We start from the raw sequence: 22,963 nt of genomic DNA on the forward strand, positions 1-22,963 counted from the left end.
TGTGTGTTCACCAGAGCCACACAAATTTGTTCTCCATCTCGCACAGATGTAGGCAAATGGGTAAGAGCACCATGCCTTCTGTAAGGCCACATGTCATTTCCGATACAAACAGTAAAATGGCCTATTCTGAAATGCTAATCCATTTTCCAGGCCCAATCAGACCCCAAAATACAGCCTTTATGAAGATTAGCTTCAGGGGACTTGGAACACATTAAAATCAGCATACATTTTATTTTCAAGCACACAAGAAACACCAAACTTTTCCAGTGCTATTATACTGTGCATGAATTCTTCTCATATAGAATTGGAAGTTGCTTCTGGTGAGGTTGCTGATGATCAAAAATCAAGACACAGGAGGGGCACCTGGGTGGCTCAGTCAGTTGAGTATCTGACTCTTGATTTCAGCTTGGGCCATGATTTCAGGGTCCTGGGATCGAGCCCCGAGTCGGGCTCCATGCTCAGCGTGCAGTCGGCTTGGGATTCTCTCTCTCCTTCTGCCCCTTACCCATCCCCCCAGCTCTAAATAAGTAAAATCTTAAAAAAAAAAAAAAAATCAAGACACAGGAGCCTCAAAGATAAAGGAAGTTTAAGATAGGACATCTTCAAAACCAAGAAATAGCATATTTTCCTTTCAAAGTAAAGGATATTTTACCTCAGCCTTTAATTCATTAAGTATTTACTGTGAAATGATCCATGTTAACTCTCCATAATTCTTCTCATACATAATTTACTTCAAGTGAGATGAGAGCCCAACTATAAAACATGCAATTTTCAACATACTTTGCATTATTTGAAGTATTCGAGGATGCAAAGTAGAACTCTACAATTTATCTTAAAAGAAAGAGCAAGTTCCAGGGGTTTTTTATTGTTTGGCTGACAGAACACAAAACCAGGCAGAGAAGTCCCCAAGGAAATGATGGTCACGCTTCATTGTTTTTTGCCCTTTGGTCCTTCACCTTCTAAGCATTTATTATATTTTCTTTTAAAGATATTAGACATTTATTTTTATCACAAATGCAATCCAATTGTGAATAAATAAATGTATTACATTTAACATCTGCCCCCCCATGTTCCCTTAAATAGAAAAAAGAGCTAAGGTGTCTCTTTCAAAGCCTATTTGGCCATAGCTGTCCCACCTATGGTTTTAAAAACAGACTGTAACTTATCTTCTGAGATTCTTTCTTGAACTACAGCTCATTCTGTTAAAGAAATCCTGGGAAAGAAGTCCTATTGATATTGTCGATAGTCTCCAAAAGGTGAGGATGGTAACTGGGCTGAAGGCAACTGAGAAGGGTCTTCAGCAAACTGAGGACCTGCAATTAAGAAAGAAAGAATCTTAAAAACCACCTGAATATTACACAATTAACAGAACAAGACTTTGTAGAGAGTAAATCAATCAACTCAATAAAAATAACGTGCTACCTTAGAGCTGTCCTCTGAATTTCTACTGCCTAATTTTCATGAGTGCCTCCAAATTTGGTAAAACCTGACAGCCTGGCTTTCTTTATGCTCCAGAATGAACAGCTCTCAACTGTTATGCCAGGAAAGTCAGATGGATTAATTATAGCAAGAAGTGAATTCAAGTTTTTAAAGCAATTGCTGTAACAAGCTGCTATAAAGATGGGAATAATCTCACACCTCTTGACATATTTTTCAGTAGCTATTTAAAATTATTTTCACAAAGTTTAAGTACCTTAGTCATGTTTTAAGAGAAATCAGTAATCCAGTTTATACAACCAATTAAGAGAATGAGTTCTGAAATGGGAAGACATCCCCTAGCTTGCTGTAGAACAAAGTCTTATAATATTTAGTTTTCAAAGGATGGGAGGGCCTGTGAACTAAGAAAAAAATGTGTTTTTTGTTTTGTTTTGTTTTGTTTTAGATTTATTTGAGAGAGAGCACGAAAGGGAGAGGGTGTGAGTTGGGGAGGGGGGCAGAGGGAGAGGGAGACAGAAACTTAAGCAGACTCTGGGCTAAGCGTGTAGATGGACATGGGCTCGATATCACGATCCTGAAATCAAGACCTGAGCCAAAACCAAAGTCGGATGCTTAACCGAATGAGCCACCCAGGCATCCCAAAAAATATGGTTCTAAATTAAAAACAAAAAACAAAAAACTTTTATGCAAATAATCACAATTATTTTATTTTGGAAATAAAATAATTCAGGGAAACTAAAGCAGACTAAAACATTAACTGTAAAGAAGAAAGAGGCAGTGGTAAAATTCCCTGAAGCTTTCCAATGCTTCAAAATCCAATGATACATATTTTTTTCACTATAAAAGCACTACCTGTTCATTTCAGAAAACTAGAGAAGATACTGGGTAAAACAGGTAAACCAAAGATAACCATTATTACTTAGATACAATTTTACCTCATTTTTTCCATGGTTTTAAAAGCATTTTCATGTCAGTTAATTAGAAATACATGATTAACTATTCAAAGATTTCCCCCAACACAGCTTTTCAGAAACAGATCTCCTGTCTCAAATAAAATGCACTTCTTTTAAAGATTTCCTCTGAGGAAAAAAGGTTAAAGCAAAGTAACCTAGACTAATTTCTGTAAGACAATGTAACTTGGGGCTCCTGGCTGGCTCAGTCAGTAGAGCATAAGACTCTTGATCTTGGGGTCATGAGTTTGAGCCCCCAGGCAAAGAACCCACTGAAAGAAAGGAAAAAAAAAAAAAAAGAAAGAAATGAAAAGAAAGAAGGAAAGAAGGAACGAAAATGTAACTGATGTTTTTGTTGTTTCTGAATTTCTGAAAAAATAAAACTTTTCTGATGTTTTATGTGAAGCCTTTCACACTAAAGTGATAAAAACTAAAAAGCAAAGTTACAATGTGCCTATCATAACAGATTATTAACTCCAGAGTAATGATTAAAAAGCAGGAACAGAGGGATGCCTGGGTGGCTCAGATGGTTAAACATCTGCCTTCGGCTCAGGTCATGATCCCAGGGTCCTGGGATCGAGCCCCGCCTCAGGCTCTGTGCTCAGCGGGGAGCCTGCTTCTCCCTCTCCCTCTGCCTGCCTGTCTGCCTACTTGTGATCTCTCTCTCTCTCTCTGTCAAAATAAAATAAAATAAAATAATAAAAAAATAAAAAATAAAATAAAATAAAATAAAATAAAATAAAATAAAAAAGAAAGAAAGAAAGCAGGAACAGAAAGTGAGAGGATCCAGGAGGTCCCTAGATCATCCCTGGCATCTACTGTGCAGTGTTTGCCAACTGTGCCAAAGAGACACCGAATCTCTCGCTAGGTGCTTCAGGGAAATCAAATCAAACTGGGAGCTATGATCTATTCCTAACTCTATGCTGAATCTTTTCCAAGCTCCGAAAATAATTTTCAACATGTGTCACTATTCTGCCTATTTCCTTCCCCAAACGCCAGGTCAAATTTTTCCTACAAAATCCTCATGCTTATCTTTTTGCTTCCTTCCAATGTCAAGGAATATTGGCCCTTTACAGACAACTGAAGTTTTCTGCAGTTACCAGAAGGTGCATAATTTAACAGCTGAGCAGATATTATATGACCATGATCACTTAGCCCACAATTTAACTTTTCCCTATATATCAGATAAAAGGAACAATTAGCAACAAATTATTTTACTAACTTCTCAAAAAAATTTTCTCTGCCAACCATAAAGTGACCCTCCCAAACATAGCCACTTTCTACCACTCTATTTCATTCTCTTTGAAGCAAGCAACACAATCAAATCTCATTTATCTGTTAACATGTTAATCGGTCTTCTCCCACCAGAATTTAAGTCCTTGTTCACCACTATATCACAGCATCTAGAACAGTGCCTGGCACATACATGTAAGTAAGAGGTTGTTGATGGACTACCATTATTGTTACACATCTGCAAGGACCTTTCATCAAGCGCCTCTAAAATGACTGGCAATTTCTTAGAATAAGCACATGAGCGCTGACAAAACCTGAGAACTAAAAGAAAGATCAACAGCGGGCGCCTGGGTGGCTCAGTCGGTTAAGCGACTGCCTTCGGCTCAGGTCATGATCCTGGAGTCCCGGGATCGAGTCCCGCATCGGGCTCCCTGCTCAGCGGGGAGTCTGCTTCTCCCTCTGACCCTCCCCCCTCTCATGTGCTCTCTCTGTCCTCTCATCCTCTCTCTCAAATAAATAAAATCTTTAAAAAAAAAAGAAAGAAAGAAAGAAAGATCAACAGCAAACCATCTAACCAAAGCATTTTGGTTACTGTGGCTAAACACAATAATCAAATCCACATGTACCTTTTCAAATAGAACCAGGGGCTATTATCGTAATCCTCACGAGCCATGGCAAATGTAGAAATCACAAACTACCACATTTTAGCAGAAAGGATAGGTTCTCTCTAAATATCAAGAGGCCATTCCAGTGTTTGAGCTATGGTAGTAGTAAGCAGGAAGAAGACTCACCATTGGGAAATTGTGCAGAGGCGAATCTTGTCAACAAGATACCAGCTCCTTCAATTAAAGCTAGGAGAATGCCACCCATCGCGGCTGACCCAACCATGGCCACTGGTCCATCTGAACACATTAATAACAAAGAGATTACCTTAATAGAAAACTAGTTTAATAGAAAATTTGGTAAAGGAAAGAGCTGTCCATATGGCTCCATGCTACCCTCATTCCCAACCCTCCTTCTCACTGGCTAAAACCAGGTGTCAACAAACTAAGGCCCACAGCTCAAATCCAGCTCATTGCCTGTTTATGCAAAGTTTTATTAGCACAGTCATCCTCATTCATTTATATATAGTCTATGGCTGCTTTCATGTTACAATCATAGAGCTAAGTATTTGTTGACAAAGACCTCACAGCCCACAAAGTCTAAAATATTTACCATCTGGCCCTTTATAGAAAAAGTTTACTGATCCTTGGCCTAAACCACTAAACCTCCCAAAATTCTGGGTTGCTTTCTGTCCCAAAGATCTAGAAGATGGTTCTAAGCTCTTTATTCATAACACTGCTATGTGGCAGGTATGATTATTAACTCTAGAGTACCAATGAGGAAACTACGGCTGGCACAAAAAGTTTGGCAAAATGCCCAGTAACTTGAACTGCTCTTAACCACTGTATAGATCAGAACCCCATGCTCTCTCATTCTTAAACATTCCAAATAAAGAGATACTCTTATTTTCCCCCATATCACCACATACATTCATGCTATGCTAAATTAAGCAATGCTCAGTTTTATTTATTACAGATATCACTAAATTAAGACAGATAAGGTTTTCCAAAAAGTCTTGCTTTTACTAGTGTGTCTATAATGATTGCTTACTTCTTGCTGCCAGTATGGCTCCTGTTAAGGCACCACTTGTGATGGAGTTCCAGGGATCTTCTTTCCCTCTGACTTGAACCATACTGCAGTCAATCATGGAAAATAAACCTCCCCAAACTGCAAAGCTACCTATTTTATTTAAAAACAAAAGAAATTTCATTTTTTCATTTTACATTTAAAATATTATACTCAAAAATAACTTTAAATAACAACACTATATTCTTAAAACTCTCACACTTCAAACAAATACATGCAAACACAAGTTTGGATAAGCACTGAACAGTCGGAATACTTATCTTTTCAATAAAGCATGGGTTGTATTGTTATCAGCTTGAAAATTAGCAATGGCCCAAAGCCTAAAAGAAATAAGCCAGGTCTAGAAGAGTCAGGCTAAACACATTCAAATCTCCCTTTCAGAACCAAGTATCTCTTTTTAAAAAGCAGTAAACACAACAAAGCCACCCTGCTTCTTCCTTCCTTCTCCTTTTATAGCTCTACCTTACCTCTATTTTTTCTTTTCTTCATTAAGTGTCACTGAGCATATATATATATATATATATACTCTATAAAAATCACCAAGAGAGATACAAAAGAAATCCAGCTATCCAGGAATGTATTATATAGGTGTAGGCCAATACATGCTAAAGCAGCTGATGGATGATACAAACAGTCAGAATTATGGAACATCAAGGGGAGAGAAATTAGCTATCCTCCCTTTCTATCCTTTATTCCTCCAGCATGAAACTAAAAACCACACTAAATCAAATTACTTGGCACTTAAACTGTTCCTAAACACAGTAACAATTTTGTCAAATAAGAAACACCCACAAATACACTTATAGAAGTACACACAAAATTTTAGACAACACCAAGGTTTTAACTGTCAGCATCTCTGGATGATGTGACACGACTTAATTTCTTCATGCCTGCTTTATTATCCAAATCCTCTATCATGAGTGCACCCGACTTGCACCATATGAAGAGTTGTTACATTTATTATGATTAAAGAAGAAAAACTACCCAAAAGAGCCCTAGTCACTTTATTCTTTACCCTCTGAAATCTGAAAATAGTGGGGATATGTTAGTAAGGGCAATACCAAATGTCAGAACCAGATCATCACCAGAATCCTTTTCCAGTTTTCACATTATCCATTAAATCTATTAGATATAACCAGCTGAAGTATAGCATAAGCCCTCATATCTAGTCCAATACTAGATAGTACACACTACATAAAAATAAACTAGTAAACTAGTTCTTTCCTCTAACTCAGTAATTCTATGTCCTGAGAGAGATCTGATGCCTCGGTGTATTTAGAATGTATATTAGAATTACCTCACTAAATTCCTCAAGCAAGACTCTCCCAATACCTCACAAGAGTCTGAAACCTGCCCATCCTCCAAGAATAATTGCCAGAGTAAGCTATGGTTACTGATGAGAATGAGACTGCATCCAAGCAGGGTGAGGAGGCTGTCCACCGAAGGGTGGCCCAGTGTGAGGAGCCAGAGCCAAAGCAGGGTAAGGAAGAGTCCTCAGCCTGGCATGGAGTTGAGTGTATCCATGTGGAAGGACGGCCTGGTGTGGGGTGCCACAGCCCAAGCGGGACAAAGATGGAGGTATTCATATAAAAAGGGAGAAAGGAAGAATAAACCTTATGCGGCTGGATTGGAACTGAGGTCCTGGTGTGAACTCATGATTTTCAACATGTACATATAAATATGGATATAAATTTGGGTATATGTATTTGTTGTGGTTAGTGTGTGTTTACATATATACATATATACTCCCAAGCTCTATTACAAAGAAGGCCCGGGAACAGCAACACCCCAACAGCAACGATACACTTTGCACCCAGATTTTGGATTCTAAATACCATTCTCAACTAAAAGGAACCAGAGCTCTATGGAGAAATGGTTGACTCTATGGCTAGGCAGGGAAAATACAAGATGAGCCTGGAGTATCTTGTTCCAAAATGCAAAAGATGCCTGAAGAATAATGGGGATGTGTCAAAAGCCCCCATGAAATTTTCTCTATGAAAATATAAGGCTCTTCAGGACACAACTATGATTTTTCCATGTTGCCTGTCCCCTGGATTTTGACTAGAGAAGCTCAGTAAATGCTCACTGAATTAAATTGAAAATGTCATCCCAGTATTTTTATTATTTTTTTAATTATTTTTTTAAAGATTTTATTTATTTGACAGAGAGAGACACAGCGAGAGAGGGAATACAAGCAGGGAGAGTGGGAGAGGGAGAAGCAGGCTTCCCGCTGGGCAGGGAGCCCGATGCGGGGCTCGATCCCAGGACCCTGGGATCATGACCTGAGCCAAAGGCAGACGCTTAACCGACTGAGCCACCCAGGCGCCGCATCATCCCAGTATTTTTAAAAAGCAAGACACCATAAAGATTTCTCAATAGTTTCCTTAAAAAAGCCAGTCCCAAGGATCTGAAATAATCCCAATTCACTCATACCACAACTTAGTCTTCCTCTATTTCACCCTGTTTAATTTTAGAATAGTTTTAGAGTTACAGAAAAGTTGTGAAGATAGCTCAGAATTCCCATATATCCCACATCCAGTTTGCCCAATTTCTAACATCTTACATTTCCATGGTGCATTTGCACAATTAATGACCCAATATCAATACAGTATTAAGTAAAGTCCACACTTAACTCAGATTTCTTTAGTTTTTATGTCCTTCTGTTCCAGGATACCAAATTACATTTAGTGGTCATGTCTCCTTAAGCTCCTCTTGCCTGTGACACTACCTGATTGTTTTTTTATCCATTGAAAAAGTGTAATATGATAGAAGCAGCCTCTTAAAAGACATATAAAAACCTGTATGACTTCCGCATATATTAGGAGTGCAGGGTTTGGTGTGTGCTTTAATACTACTTATCATTCTTGAACAAAGGAAAATCAGTCACTATTTACTTTCCAGGGGTATATAATTATTACAGAGGAAAGAAAAGGAAAAAGATATACCATCACTTCAGCCCTCACAGCTTCGATTTCCTCGCCTGGAAAATGGGGATAATTATACTTACCTCTTGTGGTGTTGTGAGGATTAAAATAATGCTATAAAACCCTTAGGAGAGTGCTTAGCACATAGCAAACACCCAATAAATGGCAGCTCCTAGCTAGGCTTCCAAAGAAAAATATGCTAAAAACAAAGACAGGACTATTCTGTCACACAAAATTACTAAGGAATGACTAAAAGTATTTAGTCTTTTTCATGTGTTCTACATGGTCTCTCCAACCTGACTGTATCTTTGTAAATGAATATAGCCTCCAAGCTTTTATTTATTTATTTATTTGAGAGAGAGCGTGAGAGAGAGAGAGAGAAAGAGAGAGCATGAGATGGGGGAGGGTCAGAGGGAGAAGCAGACTCCCCACTCAGCAGGAGTCTAAAGCAGGGCTCGATCCTGGGACTCCGGGATCATGACCTGAGGTGAAGGCAAACGCTTAACAGACTGAGCCACCCAGGCGCCCCACCTCCAAGCTTTTTTATCATCTCTCTTCTCCCAACTTCTGAATAACCAAGTTTAAAAAGTATAATGAATCCTTTTCAAATTTTGCATTGACCTCTGCACAACATCCAAAACCTAACCTTGGAGAGGAGTCTGAGCAGCATCATCAGTTTCTCTCTCATGAAACCCCAATCCTTCAGATCACATTCTCTTCAGCTTTATATTACCCCAGAAGCTATCACTCCTGACTCTCACAAACCTAAGCTTTAAACACACTGTCTTCCTTTTGGATAACAGGAAAAAACAAAAACAAAATACCACTGAGCGTTTGGACAAAGACAAAATTTTCAAATGAATGGATGCAGCAATTCCAGTTAACTTTCTCAATAAACCGTAAATCCAGAAGAATTTACAGAGACAGTAATTTCTAACAAGCTCTTAGATTGAACTAAGCTTCATCTTCAAATGAACAAGAAAAGATATTCTGAAGTACAAATGGAAAAATTCTGCTTACCTCCCAACTGTGGAGCCCTGGTTTTAATAGCTGTCAGACTCCCTCGTAGTCTGTGGTTTACTCCCTATAAAGAAGCAATCAAAAATACAGTAGAAATACAATATATTTCCAGCTCACTGATAGGGCCACCAGTGATATTAGCAAATCCAGATTTCAAGTGATGATAAGACAAGACCATTCACCTACTTACCACTGGAGAATTGCGAAAACCTTTTATTGCTTGAAAGATACCACCACCTATGGTACCCATCGTAAAGGCCCCACCACAATCATCGACAATTCGCCAAGGGCTAAGAACAGGAAAAAAAAAAAAAAAAAAAGACTATTTCTCATTCATAAACCATAAAATTTTCTTTGCTAACACAGTAAGGGATGCAACAGATTCCAATGTAGGGTCTACTGCAACCAATAAAATAAACATTTAGACAAAAGGATTCTGAACATATCCGTATCTATTTAGCTCCAAGCCATAAGGAATGGAAATGGCTTTAACTCCCTACTGTTAACAGTACTTAATTTTCATTTAATAATTAGCACATCTATTAACAGTTGGGCACTGAGCAAAAGTGAATAAACAACTATGTAGGAAATTACATTATAATCAATGCTGATCCAATCTCCCAGGGATCAAAGTAAGCTCTCCAGCTGCAGCAAAATTTAAAGCTGAGACCCCCCCCAAATGAAGATTCAACGGGGCAGAGGGAGACCAATTTAAACAATTTTTAAAGTTTGAAATTCTTTCTGGGTTTATTGAGTCCCACTAGCACTTGGAACTTTAGTTTGTATTAGGTCCAACCATTTAACACGCTGGAATACTCTAATCTCCAATAATTAAAGGTTATATTTGTAAACCCAGTTTCCAAAAGTAGCAACCTAACTTATACAACACAATGAAATCTGAATAATGTGATCAGAACAGAACTACTATTCTAGGAATCTGGCTTATAAAAAAGTCTGTGAATGGTTAATTCATTTTTTAAAAAAGATTTTATTTATTTGTCAGAGAGAGAACAAGCAGGGGGAGCGGCAGGCAGAGGGAGAAGCAGGCTCCTTGCTGAGCAGGGAGCCTGATGTGGAACTTGATCCCAGGTGACCTGAGCCAAAGGCAGACACTTAACCAACTGAGCCACCCAGGTGCCCTGGTTAAATTAACTTTAGACCCACTATAAATAAAAGCAATTTCTTTGATCTAGTCTCAAGAGTCAAATGCTACATAATGAACCTATGGACAATCTACTTGTTCAAGTAAACTTGTGAATTCAGTGTAGTTGCTGCTGAAGAATTTGAATGAGTAATTTCTGACTTTGGTGGACAGGAATACAAAACCTTGCAGTGAAACATCATATTCTTTTTCAAGTATAATACAAATCAGGACCTTGTACAGAATGACTATCTCATGCAGCACATATTTCAACTGTCAGCAGGATGCTCTGGGGCCTTGCTAACCAAGGCTTGCTTTTGTGACCCTAAAAGCAAAATCAGCAACACCTGAGAGTTTATTAGAGCTGCAGACTTACAACACTTTACCCAGAACCTACTGAACGATCCCAGGTGACTTGATTTCACTTTAATAGTTTAAGAAGCAGTGCTTGATATTAAAAAGGATTAGGAAATTGCTTTAAAATGGTAGAAACAGGTGGCGCCTGGGTGGCTCGGTCGTTAAGCGTCTGCCTTCGGCTCAGGTCATGATCCCAGGGTCCTGGGATCAAGCCCCGCATCGGGCTCCCTGCTCGGGGGGAAGCCTGCTTCTCCCTCTTCCACTCCCCCTGCTTGTGGTTCCCTCTCTCGTTGTGTCTCTCTCTGTCAAATAAATAAATAAAAATCTTTAAAAAAAAAAATGGTAGAAACACTAATAGGAAGTATAGAGAAAAGACAAAGGAGAATGAATTAGTGGCTCCTTCTGAGTGGTGGGCCAGTAACTTCAAAAGATCTAGTCCAAATGATCTTATTAGTTGGGGATTAAAAAAACCTTTTTTGGGGGAGGGGGTTAAAAAAATCTTAAAGGACAGCAGGATTCAGGGGTGCCTGGGTGGCTCAGTCGTTAACCATCCGCCTTCGACTCGGGTCATGATCCCAGGGTCCTGGGATTGAACCCCAAGTCGTGCTCCCTGCTCTGCGGGAAGCCTGCTTCTCCCTCTCCCACTCTCCTTGCATGTACAGCATATGATGTACATGTTTGGAGGCAGAGTGGTGTGGAGGGAGGGAAAAGATTCTTATAGTCTGAGGTTGGAGGATTTGAGAAAATGCTCTTACCGAACAGGACAGTACAGAAGATCAAAGCAGTTTTGACTAGGAAACTAACCAGACAACTGATTGTATTGCTTCAGGACATATGTACTAAGAGAAAGCAAAGTAGTAGATAAAAACTCATTATTCTTATTACATCTTTAATTCAACCAAGTTAAAAAATTTACCCTCCTGCCAGCCTGTGTCATTATACTATATCCAACAGCAGCTGATAACAACAGTCTACAATGCGCTGAATTCTTCATATGTAAGCACAATTTAGGAAGGGGGATAATTACATTTGGTAATTTTAAAGAGCCAGGAGGTGCTGAAACGCTCTGTATCCCATTTGAGAGATTTAAATTAAAAAAAAAAAAAAAAAAGGCACAAAGCAGGTAATGTGGCTACTGCTGGCAAGGTAATAATATAAAGTCCTAGGCACTTTCACAAGTTGAAGATGACATTGGCTTTTGCTCTAACCCAATAAACAGGTGATTAACCCAAATAATAAGATTTGATTTCGCTCTTAAGACCCCCAGAAGCCTTAAATTTAGGCAACCTGAGACCTCTGGCAGCAATTACCCATTTTATAACTATGTATGTGCCTGATTTACTCATGCTGTTACTCTTTGAACCTATAAAGTGGTGGGCACAGAGACCGCACTCAAATACTGAATACATGAATTTCTGCTCATGGTTTCTCAAAGAACACATACTACTATCTCTATTTTCCGGATAATCCTTGTCCCCCCTCTCCCCTAAGGGAGAATTCCAAGGATGAAAACGAGGCTCCTGCCTACAGGAGCTTATCCAGGCCCTTTAGGTAAAATCTCTTGTTCTATACATTTGAAATCCTTCGCCCTGGGTAGACCGGTCACAATACAAATAATGTCTTAAGAATGGCACCCCCTCAGAGGCCTACTGTCCATTCCTCAACACAGGAACTGAGCAAAGCGAGACATGGGGACGTGTCCAAGGTCACCTCAGCAGACAGAGGGGATTATTACGGACCCCGCACAAGATCGACTACACCCTGGGTTGGGAGCAGATTCCGAGGCTCCATCAAGCCCAAGCCGGGACCTCCTCATCCAACGCAAGGTCACCAGAGTGCCGGGTTGTTAGCGGAAAGGCTGCCACACGCGGCCGGGGGAGCACAGGGTTCAGAAGCCGACTAGCTGCTCTAGACGGCGCTGCCTATGGTTACCAAACCCACATCGACAAGCCTGCGACTGAGTTCAACTTGCACCTACGGGCACTGGACAGGGGAGGACGAGGACCACGGGCAGAGAGGCAGGAGAAAACAAGAACAGTGGTAAAGCTCACCAAGGTTCTCGCGCGTACTCCTCCATCTTGACTCCACCTGCGCGAGTGATGCCGGGCAAGTTGGGTGGAGCCTGACCCCAGCGGCGGAAGTGATCTCGAGAGGAGGGCGTTAAGGTCTATGTGGATTGGTTCACCGTTTCCTCCCGCAACCAATGGGAGCCTTGACTTCAGGGCGGCGTGGGGGGCGGGGCAGAGACGCTCCGTGGCAGAGCTGGCCCCGCCCAGGTCCTCGAAGGCAGCTGGTCTGGGCTTCCTGCGCCGGGAGCAGCCCAATGGCGCGGAGTTCAACTTACCCCGTCACTGAAGGTTCCGTGGCCTGAGATAAACCTAGCATTATTCCGCTAGGGTTCACCAAATTTCCTAAATACATGTCTTTTTTTGTTTTTAGTACTTTGGCTGCTAGTTGGGAATTAATGTTAGCTAATCCGCGATGGTTTGTGAAACTCTTAACCAACTACACACAGTAGGAGAAGGATTAGGGCAGACAATGTCATAGTCCTTGTAGTCACAGTGCTTGGAATGTGATAGATGTTCGATAAATGCTTTTGAAGTGAACTTACCTGGGCCATCTTTGCTGTGACCCAATTTGGGGCCCTCAATTGAAGGGACAACAGAACCTCTTCTGGTCCACCCTTCAAAAGATCAGCAGAAAATGTGAGGGGTGTTTAGCTCAGAAAAGAGGAGACCAAAAGGATGGGAACCCATCAACCTTTTTTAGCCTACAGTCAACAAAATCTCGGTCATGTGATGTCTGTTAAAAGAACTTTTCTCCACTCCTTTTGAGATTGACTTTAAAATATGTATATATTTAGGGCACCTGCGAGGCTCAGTAGGTTAAGGGTCTGCCTTCGGCTCAGGTCATGACCCCAGGGTCCTAGGATAGAGCCCCTCATTGGGCTCCCTCCTCAGCAGGAAGTCTGCTTTTCCCTCTACACCTCCCCCCTGCTCATGATCTCTTTCATTCTCTCTCTCAAATAAATACTTTTTAAAAATATGTATATATTTATTTTATGGAAAAAATTAGTGCAGTTCATAGGGAACTGCAGTGAAGAGTGAGGTACCCACAAAATCTTGAAAATAAGGTAAACTGAACTCTCCACAGAACTGAAGATTGTCAGTAAAGTGTATCTTTATGTAGAAAGAACAGTTCACACTAGTCATCTGATTTTTATGTGTGAAGTCCGAGAAGTCTTTTTCTGGAATGTGACTGTAATTAAGAACCTTTAAGTCTAATTAACTGCACAGGCTGAAGAGAGAATGTGGGAGATGGGCAACAAGAGGAGCCAGAGAGCAAGAATTTGATATTTAGTCAGCACCCCAGACCTAGTGGGTATGAATATTTCAGTAACTAGAGATTGGCATTCTCATGGGGCAAGGGTATTTTTTTCTGTTCTCACCAGGACCCAAGTGAAATATTTCTTAGCTCTAGCTACCTCCCTTTGCTCTTATTCCATATTCATTATGCAGTCTTCTGATTGTTATTTGGTTTCTGAATAGATTTTCCTTTAAGAGAGAATTCCCTGGTTTGTACTCAAAACTATTCTTGTCCACTTAGTTTATGCATCTGCCTCTTGTGTGCTGGGTTCTCTTGAATCAAATCAATCACCGGGGATGGTGATAATACTGAGTTTTTGAGTTTACAAAGCTGAGGGCCAGAATCTAGCTGGTTACCCAGCTCACTCCATTCCAGCAGTCCCTATCCAAAAGTCCCTTACTGTTCTGGGAGGCACTGCTCAGATGGCCAGCAAGTAGTCTTAGACTTCTCATTCTTTGCTTTCTTTTAACTGCAACAGATAACAGGGTATAACATTTTTGGCTGGGTAGGGCCTTGGCCTTGGACTTTGTTGGCTAGCGGGAGATGTCACCCGTCCCTCAAAAATATCCATTTTCATCTGAGTGAAAAAACATCTTGGAAGAAAAGAACTAAGTACTCTAATCTCCTCCTAGTGAATCTGAAAGGAGTCTAAGGAACTGTCGTGGCCCTCAATGAAAGAATGGTGAAAGACATGGAGGAACGATGGAAGAAAGGGGGTCCTTGGGAGAAAAGTCACAATAAAAGTGAGGGGAGTTTGAACTGGTGATTCAACACAGCAGGGTATATTGGTGAAAGTTAGTGTTCTGGGCCCCAATGGAGACTCTTGCTGGAACCCCCTGTGATCCAGGTCCTCTGGGTATTGCTTTGGGGAAAATAGCTCCATGTGTGAACTAAAAGAACTGTGACTCTGGGGCCTATTTTGTTGTGGGGTTTCCCTATAAGGGGAAAGGAAGGTGAGATCAAGGTGAGGAACAAGGTGAAGAAAGGGAAATCATCCCTCATGCCTCGGGGAACCACCTGGATGGATGAGCTCTAGGAAGAAGCCAAGTATGGCAGTGGCACCTGTACCTTCTTTCCCACTCTAAGGTAATTATCCACTCCTGCCACGCACCCCCCTCCCCTCAGTTAGCTTTCATTCATCTTCCACTCTTGTACAGTTAGACCATTCTTGGGGGAGGGGCCACTGATCAAGCCTAAGATTGGCGAGAGATGACCATTTGATCGATATCAAGGGTGCACAGGTAATTTTGAACCAAGAGAGAAACTAGAGGGATTATAAACCAAGTCAATTATAAGACCCTTACTCTGTGCTCAGGATTGTCCTTAGTTTTAGGATTAGTTTTAGGATTAGGGTGGAGAGAGTACAAAAAGTATTGGTATGGTTGCTGCCCTCAGGGTCCTCAAAATGTACTTGGGGAGAACGAATGCACTCTTGAGAAACAGGTCAACTTTATAAAATTGCCAAAATGTGTGACATAGAACATGGTAAGTGCTAGAGGCACTGAGAGGAGAGAGGGCGCCCTGGGGGCCTGAGTGTGCTCACGAAATGTACATGATAAACTTGCATTTAAGCCATGGCCTGAAGAATGGTCAGATTTTGATCGGTGGAGAGGAGAAAGCCAGACATTAGAGACAGAGGGAATGACAGCAACAAAGGTGTGGGCAGGAAGGAACATGGTGCTGTCGCTGGATGGGTTGCCAGTCCCACAGGAGAGTAGAAAGACTAAAGCAGCGAGAGCAAAGCTATATCAAGCGATAAATTTCTAGGGCAGAAGGTGTGGAGAATGACCGAGAAGCAAGACTGGAGGAGTAAGCTGGGTCAGGAGGCGGTTCTTCATGGGGCTCTCATGTGTCTACACATCTAAGCATTAAGAACTAACTTCCCTCAGGTTCTCTTTTCAAGAATGTTTATAGAAGCCAATGGACTTGGATGGGGCACCTGGGTGGCTCAGTTGGTTAAGCATCTTCCTTTGGCTCAGGTCATGATCCCAGGGTCCTGGGATCGAGTCCTGCATCAAGCTCTTTACTCAGCAAGGAACCTGCTTCTCCCTCTGCCGCTTCCCCTGCGTGTGTGCTCATTATCTCTCTCTCTGACAAATAAATAAATAAAATCTTTAAAAAACAGAAGAAGAAGAAGCAGCCACCGCCAAGGGCCTTGGAAAGCTAGAGACAGGGACTTCCCCTGGAGCAGATTTAATTACAGGATAGTAAAAGCAGAGATGTCTCCCTTCTGTCCTTGGACCGGATTTGTTGCCCTTCCAGGGTAATGAAGATATATTAGAGTTTTATCTCCTGTATTAATATAGCTAAAGGAGTTCATTCTAGAAGGATACAGTGAGGTCATAGGGTAAGGAAGAGGCCTGAAATAGCTTCTGTAGGGGTGTACAAGAGAATAAACCACAAATGAGTAAAAGAACCAAGAATGCTTCTTTCTATACAGACCCAACCTATGGAGGAAGGGGGATGGCCATTTTCAGAATCTGCACCTCCCAACCACTCAGTACCTTCAAGGGTCCTGGACCTACATAGGTTGAGCTCCATTGAGCCAGAGGCAGTGGGAGTCCCAAAGAGTTTTGTCTACCAAGAGGTCACAGGCCATGTATGCGGCTCCACAACCCCCAGTCCTGCCTGGTCCAGTTCGTGAGACACTCAAATTGGCATGGACAAATGAGGCCTGCACCACAGCTGACTCTTGGGTCTGGGGATGCAGTCTGTGCCTGGTGTCTCTTTGGTGGGTAGAGAGGTTTTAGTCAGGGTGAGGGTGGGGGAGGTAATCTCTTGGGTCTACCCTCTTACCCTCCCCCTTGCTCTCCTTCTGGGGGGACATTAGTCTGGCCTGTGCTGTCTCAGAGCTCCCTCTAACCATGTCCACGCACCTCAGGAGTGCTGGGCCAGGCCAGTGGCTTCTTTCCAGAGACAAAGTCTGCTGCTCTTGAGAAACTTCCAGTTTCCCCCCCAAGAAGAGAACCAGTGTGATTCTGTACGGACTAACAATGTATTTATGCTCATAATGTGTCTGATGCTGTGATGCACTTAACATGCATTATCTTATTTAATCTATTTAATAACTCCATAACCCTGTGCAGTAGGTACTTTTTTTCCCCTTCGGGTAGGTACTTTTAATGTCCTCGTGTTCCACTTGGGGCCCATAAGGGTAAAAGAGGTCAAATAACTTACTCAAGGTTGCACATCTCAGATTTGAGCCCACGTCATTTGACTCCAGAGCTTGTGGTCTTACCTGCTATCCTATACTGCCACCCTAGATTCCTGAAAATGTGCCTTTCCTGGTCATCCAGCCCAAGTAAGAACCACCCTAAGCATCAGTTAAATTGGTTCTGGTTCGGGCGCCTGGGTGGCTCAGTTGGTTAAGCGACTGCCTTCGGCTCAGGTCATGATCCCAGGGTCCTGGGATGGAGTCCCGCATCAGGCTCCCCCTGCTCTGCGGGGAGCCTGCTTCTCCCTCTGCCTCTGCCTGCCACTCCCCCTGCTTGTGCTCTCTCTCTCTGTCAAATAAATAAATAAAATCTTTAAAAAAAAAATTGGTTCTGGTTCCCTATGCCCAGCCCCCCACCACATATTTGGCTATGAGATTGAGGTCTCTCTTTCCTCCTTTCTCTCCTTTCTCTCCCCTTCATTCTAGCACAAAAATTTTTCCCGGGGAGGGGGGCTAGGCCATGCCAGAATCCCCTGACAATCAGGATGTATTTGTTTCAGGTGGAGGTGGATTCTGAGCTTGGATAATTATTGCCCCCTACAGAGTCGGGGGCAGTGGTCCCTCACTGCAGGGGCTGGAGGAGAACTGTACTCATGGGTTCTGTGGTTCTGAATCTTCTGGACCCTGCTGTGATGCCTTTCAAGGGAAGACTTTCAGAGTCTGTGAGCCCACAGTCCCTGGGGCCCTAGGGAGCAAAAAGCTTCAGACTGAGTCCTATCAGAAGAGCCCCTGTTTGGAATTGCGGGACCCAAGGCAGAGAAGATGCAGGGGTTTGTGTGCAGAAACACTGGTTAGGAGGCCATGAGTCCTGCCTTGAAGTTTGGAAGCTGTGGGTTTATTTTCCAAGTGTGTTCCTTGAGCAGAGACCACTGGACCCAGAGAAAAGGCCACTGAGACCAGATGGTACAAAGCGTGCCCCTGGGGTTGAAGGCGGGTTATTTGCACTCAGGCCCTGATTGCTCTTTGGGAGGAGTGAACATCATTGGCAAAAAGCCTAAGAAAGAAAAATCCTTGGAGGTGGAAAGAGAGGTGCTTTGAATGGATTGAGGACAAGAGGTTGGCCAAGGTGGTTCCAGAGCCAGGGATTCCAGGAGATGATGCCTCTTCCAGAAAGCTCCTGCCAGGCAAGAGTGAGAGTGAAGACTGAGTTACCCAAGGTGGGGCCGGAGTAGGGGTGGGGTTGGGCTAGAGGCTTGTTGGCGGGTGTAGGAAGCGTCCTTTCCACCCAATATATCAGACTAAAGCCCATCTCAGGGTTGCTCAAGCCCTTTGCTAGACCCTCTGGGCTGCCCACCCTGACCGCTCCCTGCAAAATTACTGCATCTTCGGTTGGACTCTTTAACAATTGCTTCCACCTGCCTTATAGTATAATTAGGTTTTGCCCCATAAATTATACATTTTAAAGAGAATAAGCAGACTGTAATTATTTTTGTACTCTCACCCTATAGTGCCTGGTCGGCTACATGTACATAGCAGTATCTGAGTAATGCTTGAATGAATGAATGAGCGAGAACCAGGTGAGGGTGTGTGTGTGTGTGTGTGTGTGTTGAGGGTAGTTACTGCTGAAGGCAAGAAAAAGATGAGAGAAGAGGTGGGATGGGGAGAAAAGAACCCGGGAAGCGAGTAAATAAATAATTGTAAATAACTGTAAAAAGCTATAATAACTGCTAATAATTATTGTGTGTTTACCATATATCAGGTATAGCAACTAACTGTCTCATGGGTATGTTCGAACCTGATGTTCACAACAATCTTACAAGGTTGGTACCAATTCTGTCCTTGTTTTACGGGTGAGGAAGCCACGTCTCAGCCACATGACCGGTGAGTAGCAATACCTCAGGGCTTTTGGCCTGGAGAGTCCAGGCTGAACTAGGAAACCAGCTTGCTCTCCAGCCTCCCCTGTTGTGCTTCCTTATGGCCCCTGGACTTCTCTTTTGAGGCATTTTGTAGGCTTTTAATTTTTTTTAAAGATTTTATTTATTTATTTGACAGAGAAAGAGATAGCGAGAGCAGGAACACAAGCAGGGGGAGTGGGAGAGGGAGAAGCAGGCTTCCCACCGAGCAGGGAGCCCGATGTAGGGCTCGATCCCAGGACCCTGGGATCATGACCTGAGCCGAAGGCAGACGCTTAATGACTGAGCCACCCAGGCGCCCAGCTTTTAATTTTTTAATGACTTCTTTGAAATTATTTATTTATTAACTATCTTCATTGATGGAAAGTAAGCTGCAAGAAGATAGGGACCTCTCTTTTCTTTTCTTTTCTTCTTTCTTTTCTTTAGTAGTTTCCACACCCAACATGGGGCTTGAACTCACGACCCTGAGATCAAGAATCAGATGCTCTGCCAACCGACCCAGCCAGGCACCCCAATTTTCTATCTTTAGTTACATGCCTTGCCCTTAGAACTGCACCTGACACATAGTAAGCACTCAATAAATACATGCTTCCCAACTCACCGACAGAATGACAACTGCCTTTTAAAAATGACAACCCCCAGGATTCTCTCAGCCCATCTTCCACCCTGCCTCTCAGGTTTACCTGCCTCACCTCTGCACTCCAGTCCTGCCCGTCAGTGCCATCCCCTCCTCAGACGTAACCTAAAGCTGGACCAGTGGGCATTAAATGCAGGGCCAAGTTTTTGTCCCAGACAATCCCTGGACTCAGCAAATGCTGATCGGGTGACTGTCTCTCTCTGGCTTAGGATGGAAAGATGCCAGGAAAGATCGAACCATCTACCCTGATGGGTTACACCAGGGCTTCTAGAAGGGATTTTGTGGCAGGAGGGAGGGGGGGGGAAGGAGATTGAGTGTCTCTGTGACTTGTGCAGGCAGCGTGATGGATGAGCAGTGGAAAGCCCTTTTATGAAACATGCCAGGCCCGCTGCAATAGTATCCCTCCCAACAGCCCAGAATTATATTTCCCTGAAGACACACTCAGTTGTGCTCTGGATTTACATGTGGGTGGCAACCTCCTGGCTCCTCCTTGGCCCTCCCAAAGGAGGTCTGTCTACAGATCCCCCAGCAGAGGAAGAAGCAGATGAGAACGGAGGGAGGTTTGAGCCCTCTTCCCAAGAGCCTTGGCGCTTCCTGGAAATGGACAGTCCTTTAAGAGTTCCCTGACTTGTGCGGGTCATACTTTCTCCCCAGCCTACCAGTTTTCAGTTTGGGTACACAGTGAAGATTTATTTTCTCTCTCTCTCTCTCTCTCTTTCTCTCTCTCTCTCTCAAAAAGTGGCTGAGCCTCTGATGTTTGGCACTCAGGTTCTCCTGCGCAGAGAGAATGGGTGGGCGGGTAGTTCAGAGTATCTGGAATCATGTATCTTTCCCGTGGCTGTAAACAACCGGGAGTCCCCCAGCACATTACCAAATACAGTAGAAAGGAGTCAGTGGACCATGCACCGACCCCGGCAACATCCAGCCGGGATGCGGAAGTCGGATATGTGCTTGAGCAGGGCATGCTTGGGGTTGGCCTATTCCTGACCGCCCCCCACCCCCACCCCCATGGCCCCGTCTCTGCTTTTCTGGCTCTCCTGTGGTCTGATCAGCTTCTTCCAGCCTCTACATTTTTGTATCTTTTTCTCATTGCGTGGCCCCCTTGTCTTTAAAAGGCTAAATGCTCTGTACTAAATTTGGTCACACAGAGCTCCAAGATTCCCTGGAATGTCCTCAAGTTTCAAACAGTTCTGACAGCGAGGCAGGCCCGCCCCCTGCGTGGGGATTGGCTTCTCCTTTCAGGGCCAGGCTGTTGTCAAGTCTTATTGGCCGCCGGTTAGACCAGCCAGGGTCCACTAGCCCTGGGCTTGGGAGTTAGCTTGCAGTTAACACTTGGACACCTGTGGGTCTGCAGGGCAGGGCAGCGGAGCCACGTCCTCAATCCGCTGGGGGTCTGCTCCCAAGCCCACTCTGCTCCATCCAGACCAGCTTGTGCCCCCCCCCGGACTCCTGTAGCGCCCCCCGCCCCCACAAGAGCCACAGCCCACTTTGCCAAGATGTCCAAGGTAGCCAAGTATCGCCGGCAGGTGAGTGAAGACCCTGACATCGACAGCCTGCTGTCCACGCTGTCTCCCGAGGAGATGGAGGAGCTAGAGAAGGAGCTGGATGTGGCGGATCCGGATGGGAGCATTCCCGTGGGCCTGCGGCAGAGAAACCAGACAGAGAAGCAGTCCGTGGGCACGTACAACCGGGAAGCCATGCTCAACTTCTGTGAAAAGGAGACCAAGAAACTTATTCAGAGGGAGATGTCCATGGATGTGAGTGAGCAATATGCTAGAGGGAAGGGGGGAGGGGAGGGAGGGGAGGGAGACCTGAACTTGTGACCAGGATGCTTCTCTCCTCAGAGGAAAAGGTCTCGTTGGCAAAAGATGTAGCGCTTCAGAACCGATTACCATCTGCTGAGCGGGCAGTGTGAACCTCTTACCCCTAATTTCTGTTATAAAGCACAAGTTGGCTCTGTCGGGAGAACTCAGCATCCCGCAGTAGCTGATAGGGCTGCTAGCAGAATGGGAGCTGGAGAATGCCCTTGAAGCGTTCATTGTCGAGTTGATTCCGTACTTGTCCCCCCGCACTTTTCTCCCCCTGCACATTCGTTTCACCCGTTGTGGGGAGGAGGCAGAGGATAGAATGATGCTTGCAGTCTCTTGGCAGCCGCCCCAGAAAAGAAAGTCGGGCCTCCTCGCAGAACCGCTCATTTTGAGGCCCTCTGGCCCTGTGGGCAACTCGTGGCACACGAACCACTTGAGGAGGCGCAGGGGCAGATGGGCTTCCCAAAGCAATGGGAGTCAGGGGCCAGGGATCTGTGAGGTGGGCAATGCATCTTCACCGGATGGCCTCAGTTTCCCTCCCAGGGAAGTTGGGGTTTGCACTTCCTAGAGGAGCATCTTGAGGGAGCATCCCCTCCTGTTGGTCATAAGTCCTTTTGTAAGCCAGCAAGGTCCCTTTGCTGGGGGATGAAGGTAGTTCCCAGCAGGGTTTTGCCTTGAGGAGGGGACAGAGGAGGGGCCGGTCAAGGAGGGCCATTTTGGAAACATCTGCTGACTTCTAGGATGGGCTTAAGCAAGACCTGCTTTTTGTTTTCCTGGCTTGGCATGGAGGAGTCCTTTATTCATCATGTATTCATATGTGAGTTTTCTTGGGACAAACTAGACTAGCCTCCACCTGAGTGTGACTCGTAGAGCCCCTTGTCCGCTATAGAGAGGGGTTAGTGGGGAAACTGTCCTCTGTGAGCCGGTTCTTACTGGCCATGTCTCTTGTCCTTGTGGATTCTTGCATGAGAAAGTTCAGTCTCAGTTCTTGTCCTTTGCTTCACTTCTATGGAAACCAAGACCCAGAGCTTCACATGATGTGTTCATTCTCCCAAAGGAAATGAGAAAGGCAACAGTATCTCCCGGAATTTCTGTGACATGTCTGGCTGGGTCAGAGATTGTGCTGGACATTAGTCACGGAGCACGTTTGCGGACAGAGCCCTGGCCCCTTGAGTGAAGGGATGGGGGAGGGAGAGATGAAGGAAAGTGAGGTAGAGGAGCTGGACCTCTGTCTCCATCCCTACCACCCTGGGCCCAAGAAGTTGGGAGCGAGGGGAGTCAGAAGGCTCAGAAATTCATTACCCTGTGGGTAAGGTGATCGCCACTCGGATAAT

The 22,963-nt window shown here is 43.9% G+C and overlaps 2 protein-coding genes across 2 annotated transcripts in view; one reads left to right on the forward strand and one right to left on the reverse strand.

Annotated features, from left to right (window-relative positions):
• Nucleotides 1-646: 646 nt before the first annotated feature.
• Nucleotides 647-12,901, reverse strand: TIMM17A (translocase of inner mitochondrial membrane 17A). Its single transcript, XM_035010334.1, has 6 exons — nt 12,803-12,901; nt 9,444-9,543; nt 9,254-9,317; nt 5,274-5,402; nt 4,412-4,522; nt 647-1,313 (listed from the first exon to the last, which is right to left on the reverse strand). Exons 1-6 carry the CDS (start codon nt 12,826-12,828, stop codon nt 1,228-1,230), a joined length of 516 nt encoding a protein of 171 aa, XP_034866225.1. The 5' UTR covers nt 12,829-12,901; the 3' UTR covers nt 647-1,227.
• Nucleotides 12,902-21,116: 8,215 nt separating this feature from the next.
• Nucleotides 21,117-22,963, forward strand: part of LMOD1 (leiomodin 1) — a 39,391-nt gene continuing 37,544 nt past the window's right edge. Inside the window, exon 1 of the mRNA XM_035010337.1 lies at nt 21,117-21,578. Within this exon, the coding sequence (XP_034866228.1) occupies nt 21,318-21,578 (261 nt within the window). The 5' untranslated portion in view covers nt 21,117-21,317. The remainder of the gene's footprint in view (nt 21,579-22,963) is intronic.

This window comes from Mirounga leonina, unplaced genomic scaffold (genome assembly GCF_011800145.1).
Source record: "Mirounga leonina isolate KUSES-001 unplaced genomic scaffold, KU_Mleo_1.0 Mir_154, whole genome shotgun sequence".
In the NCBI taxonomy this organism is placed as follows: Eukaryota; Metazoa; Chordata; class Mammalia; order Carnivora; family Phocidae; genus Mirounga; species Mirounga leonina.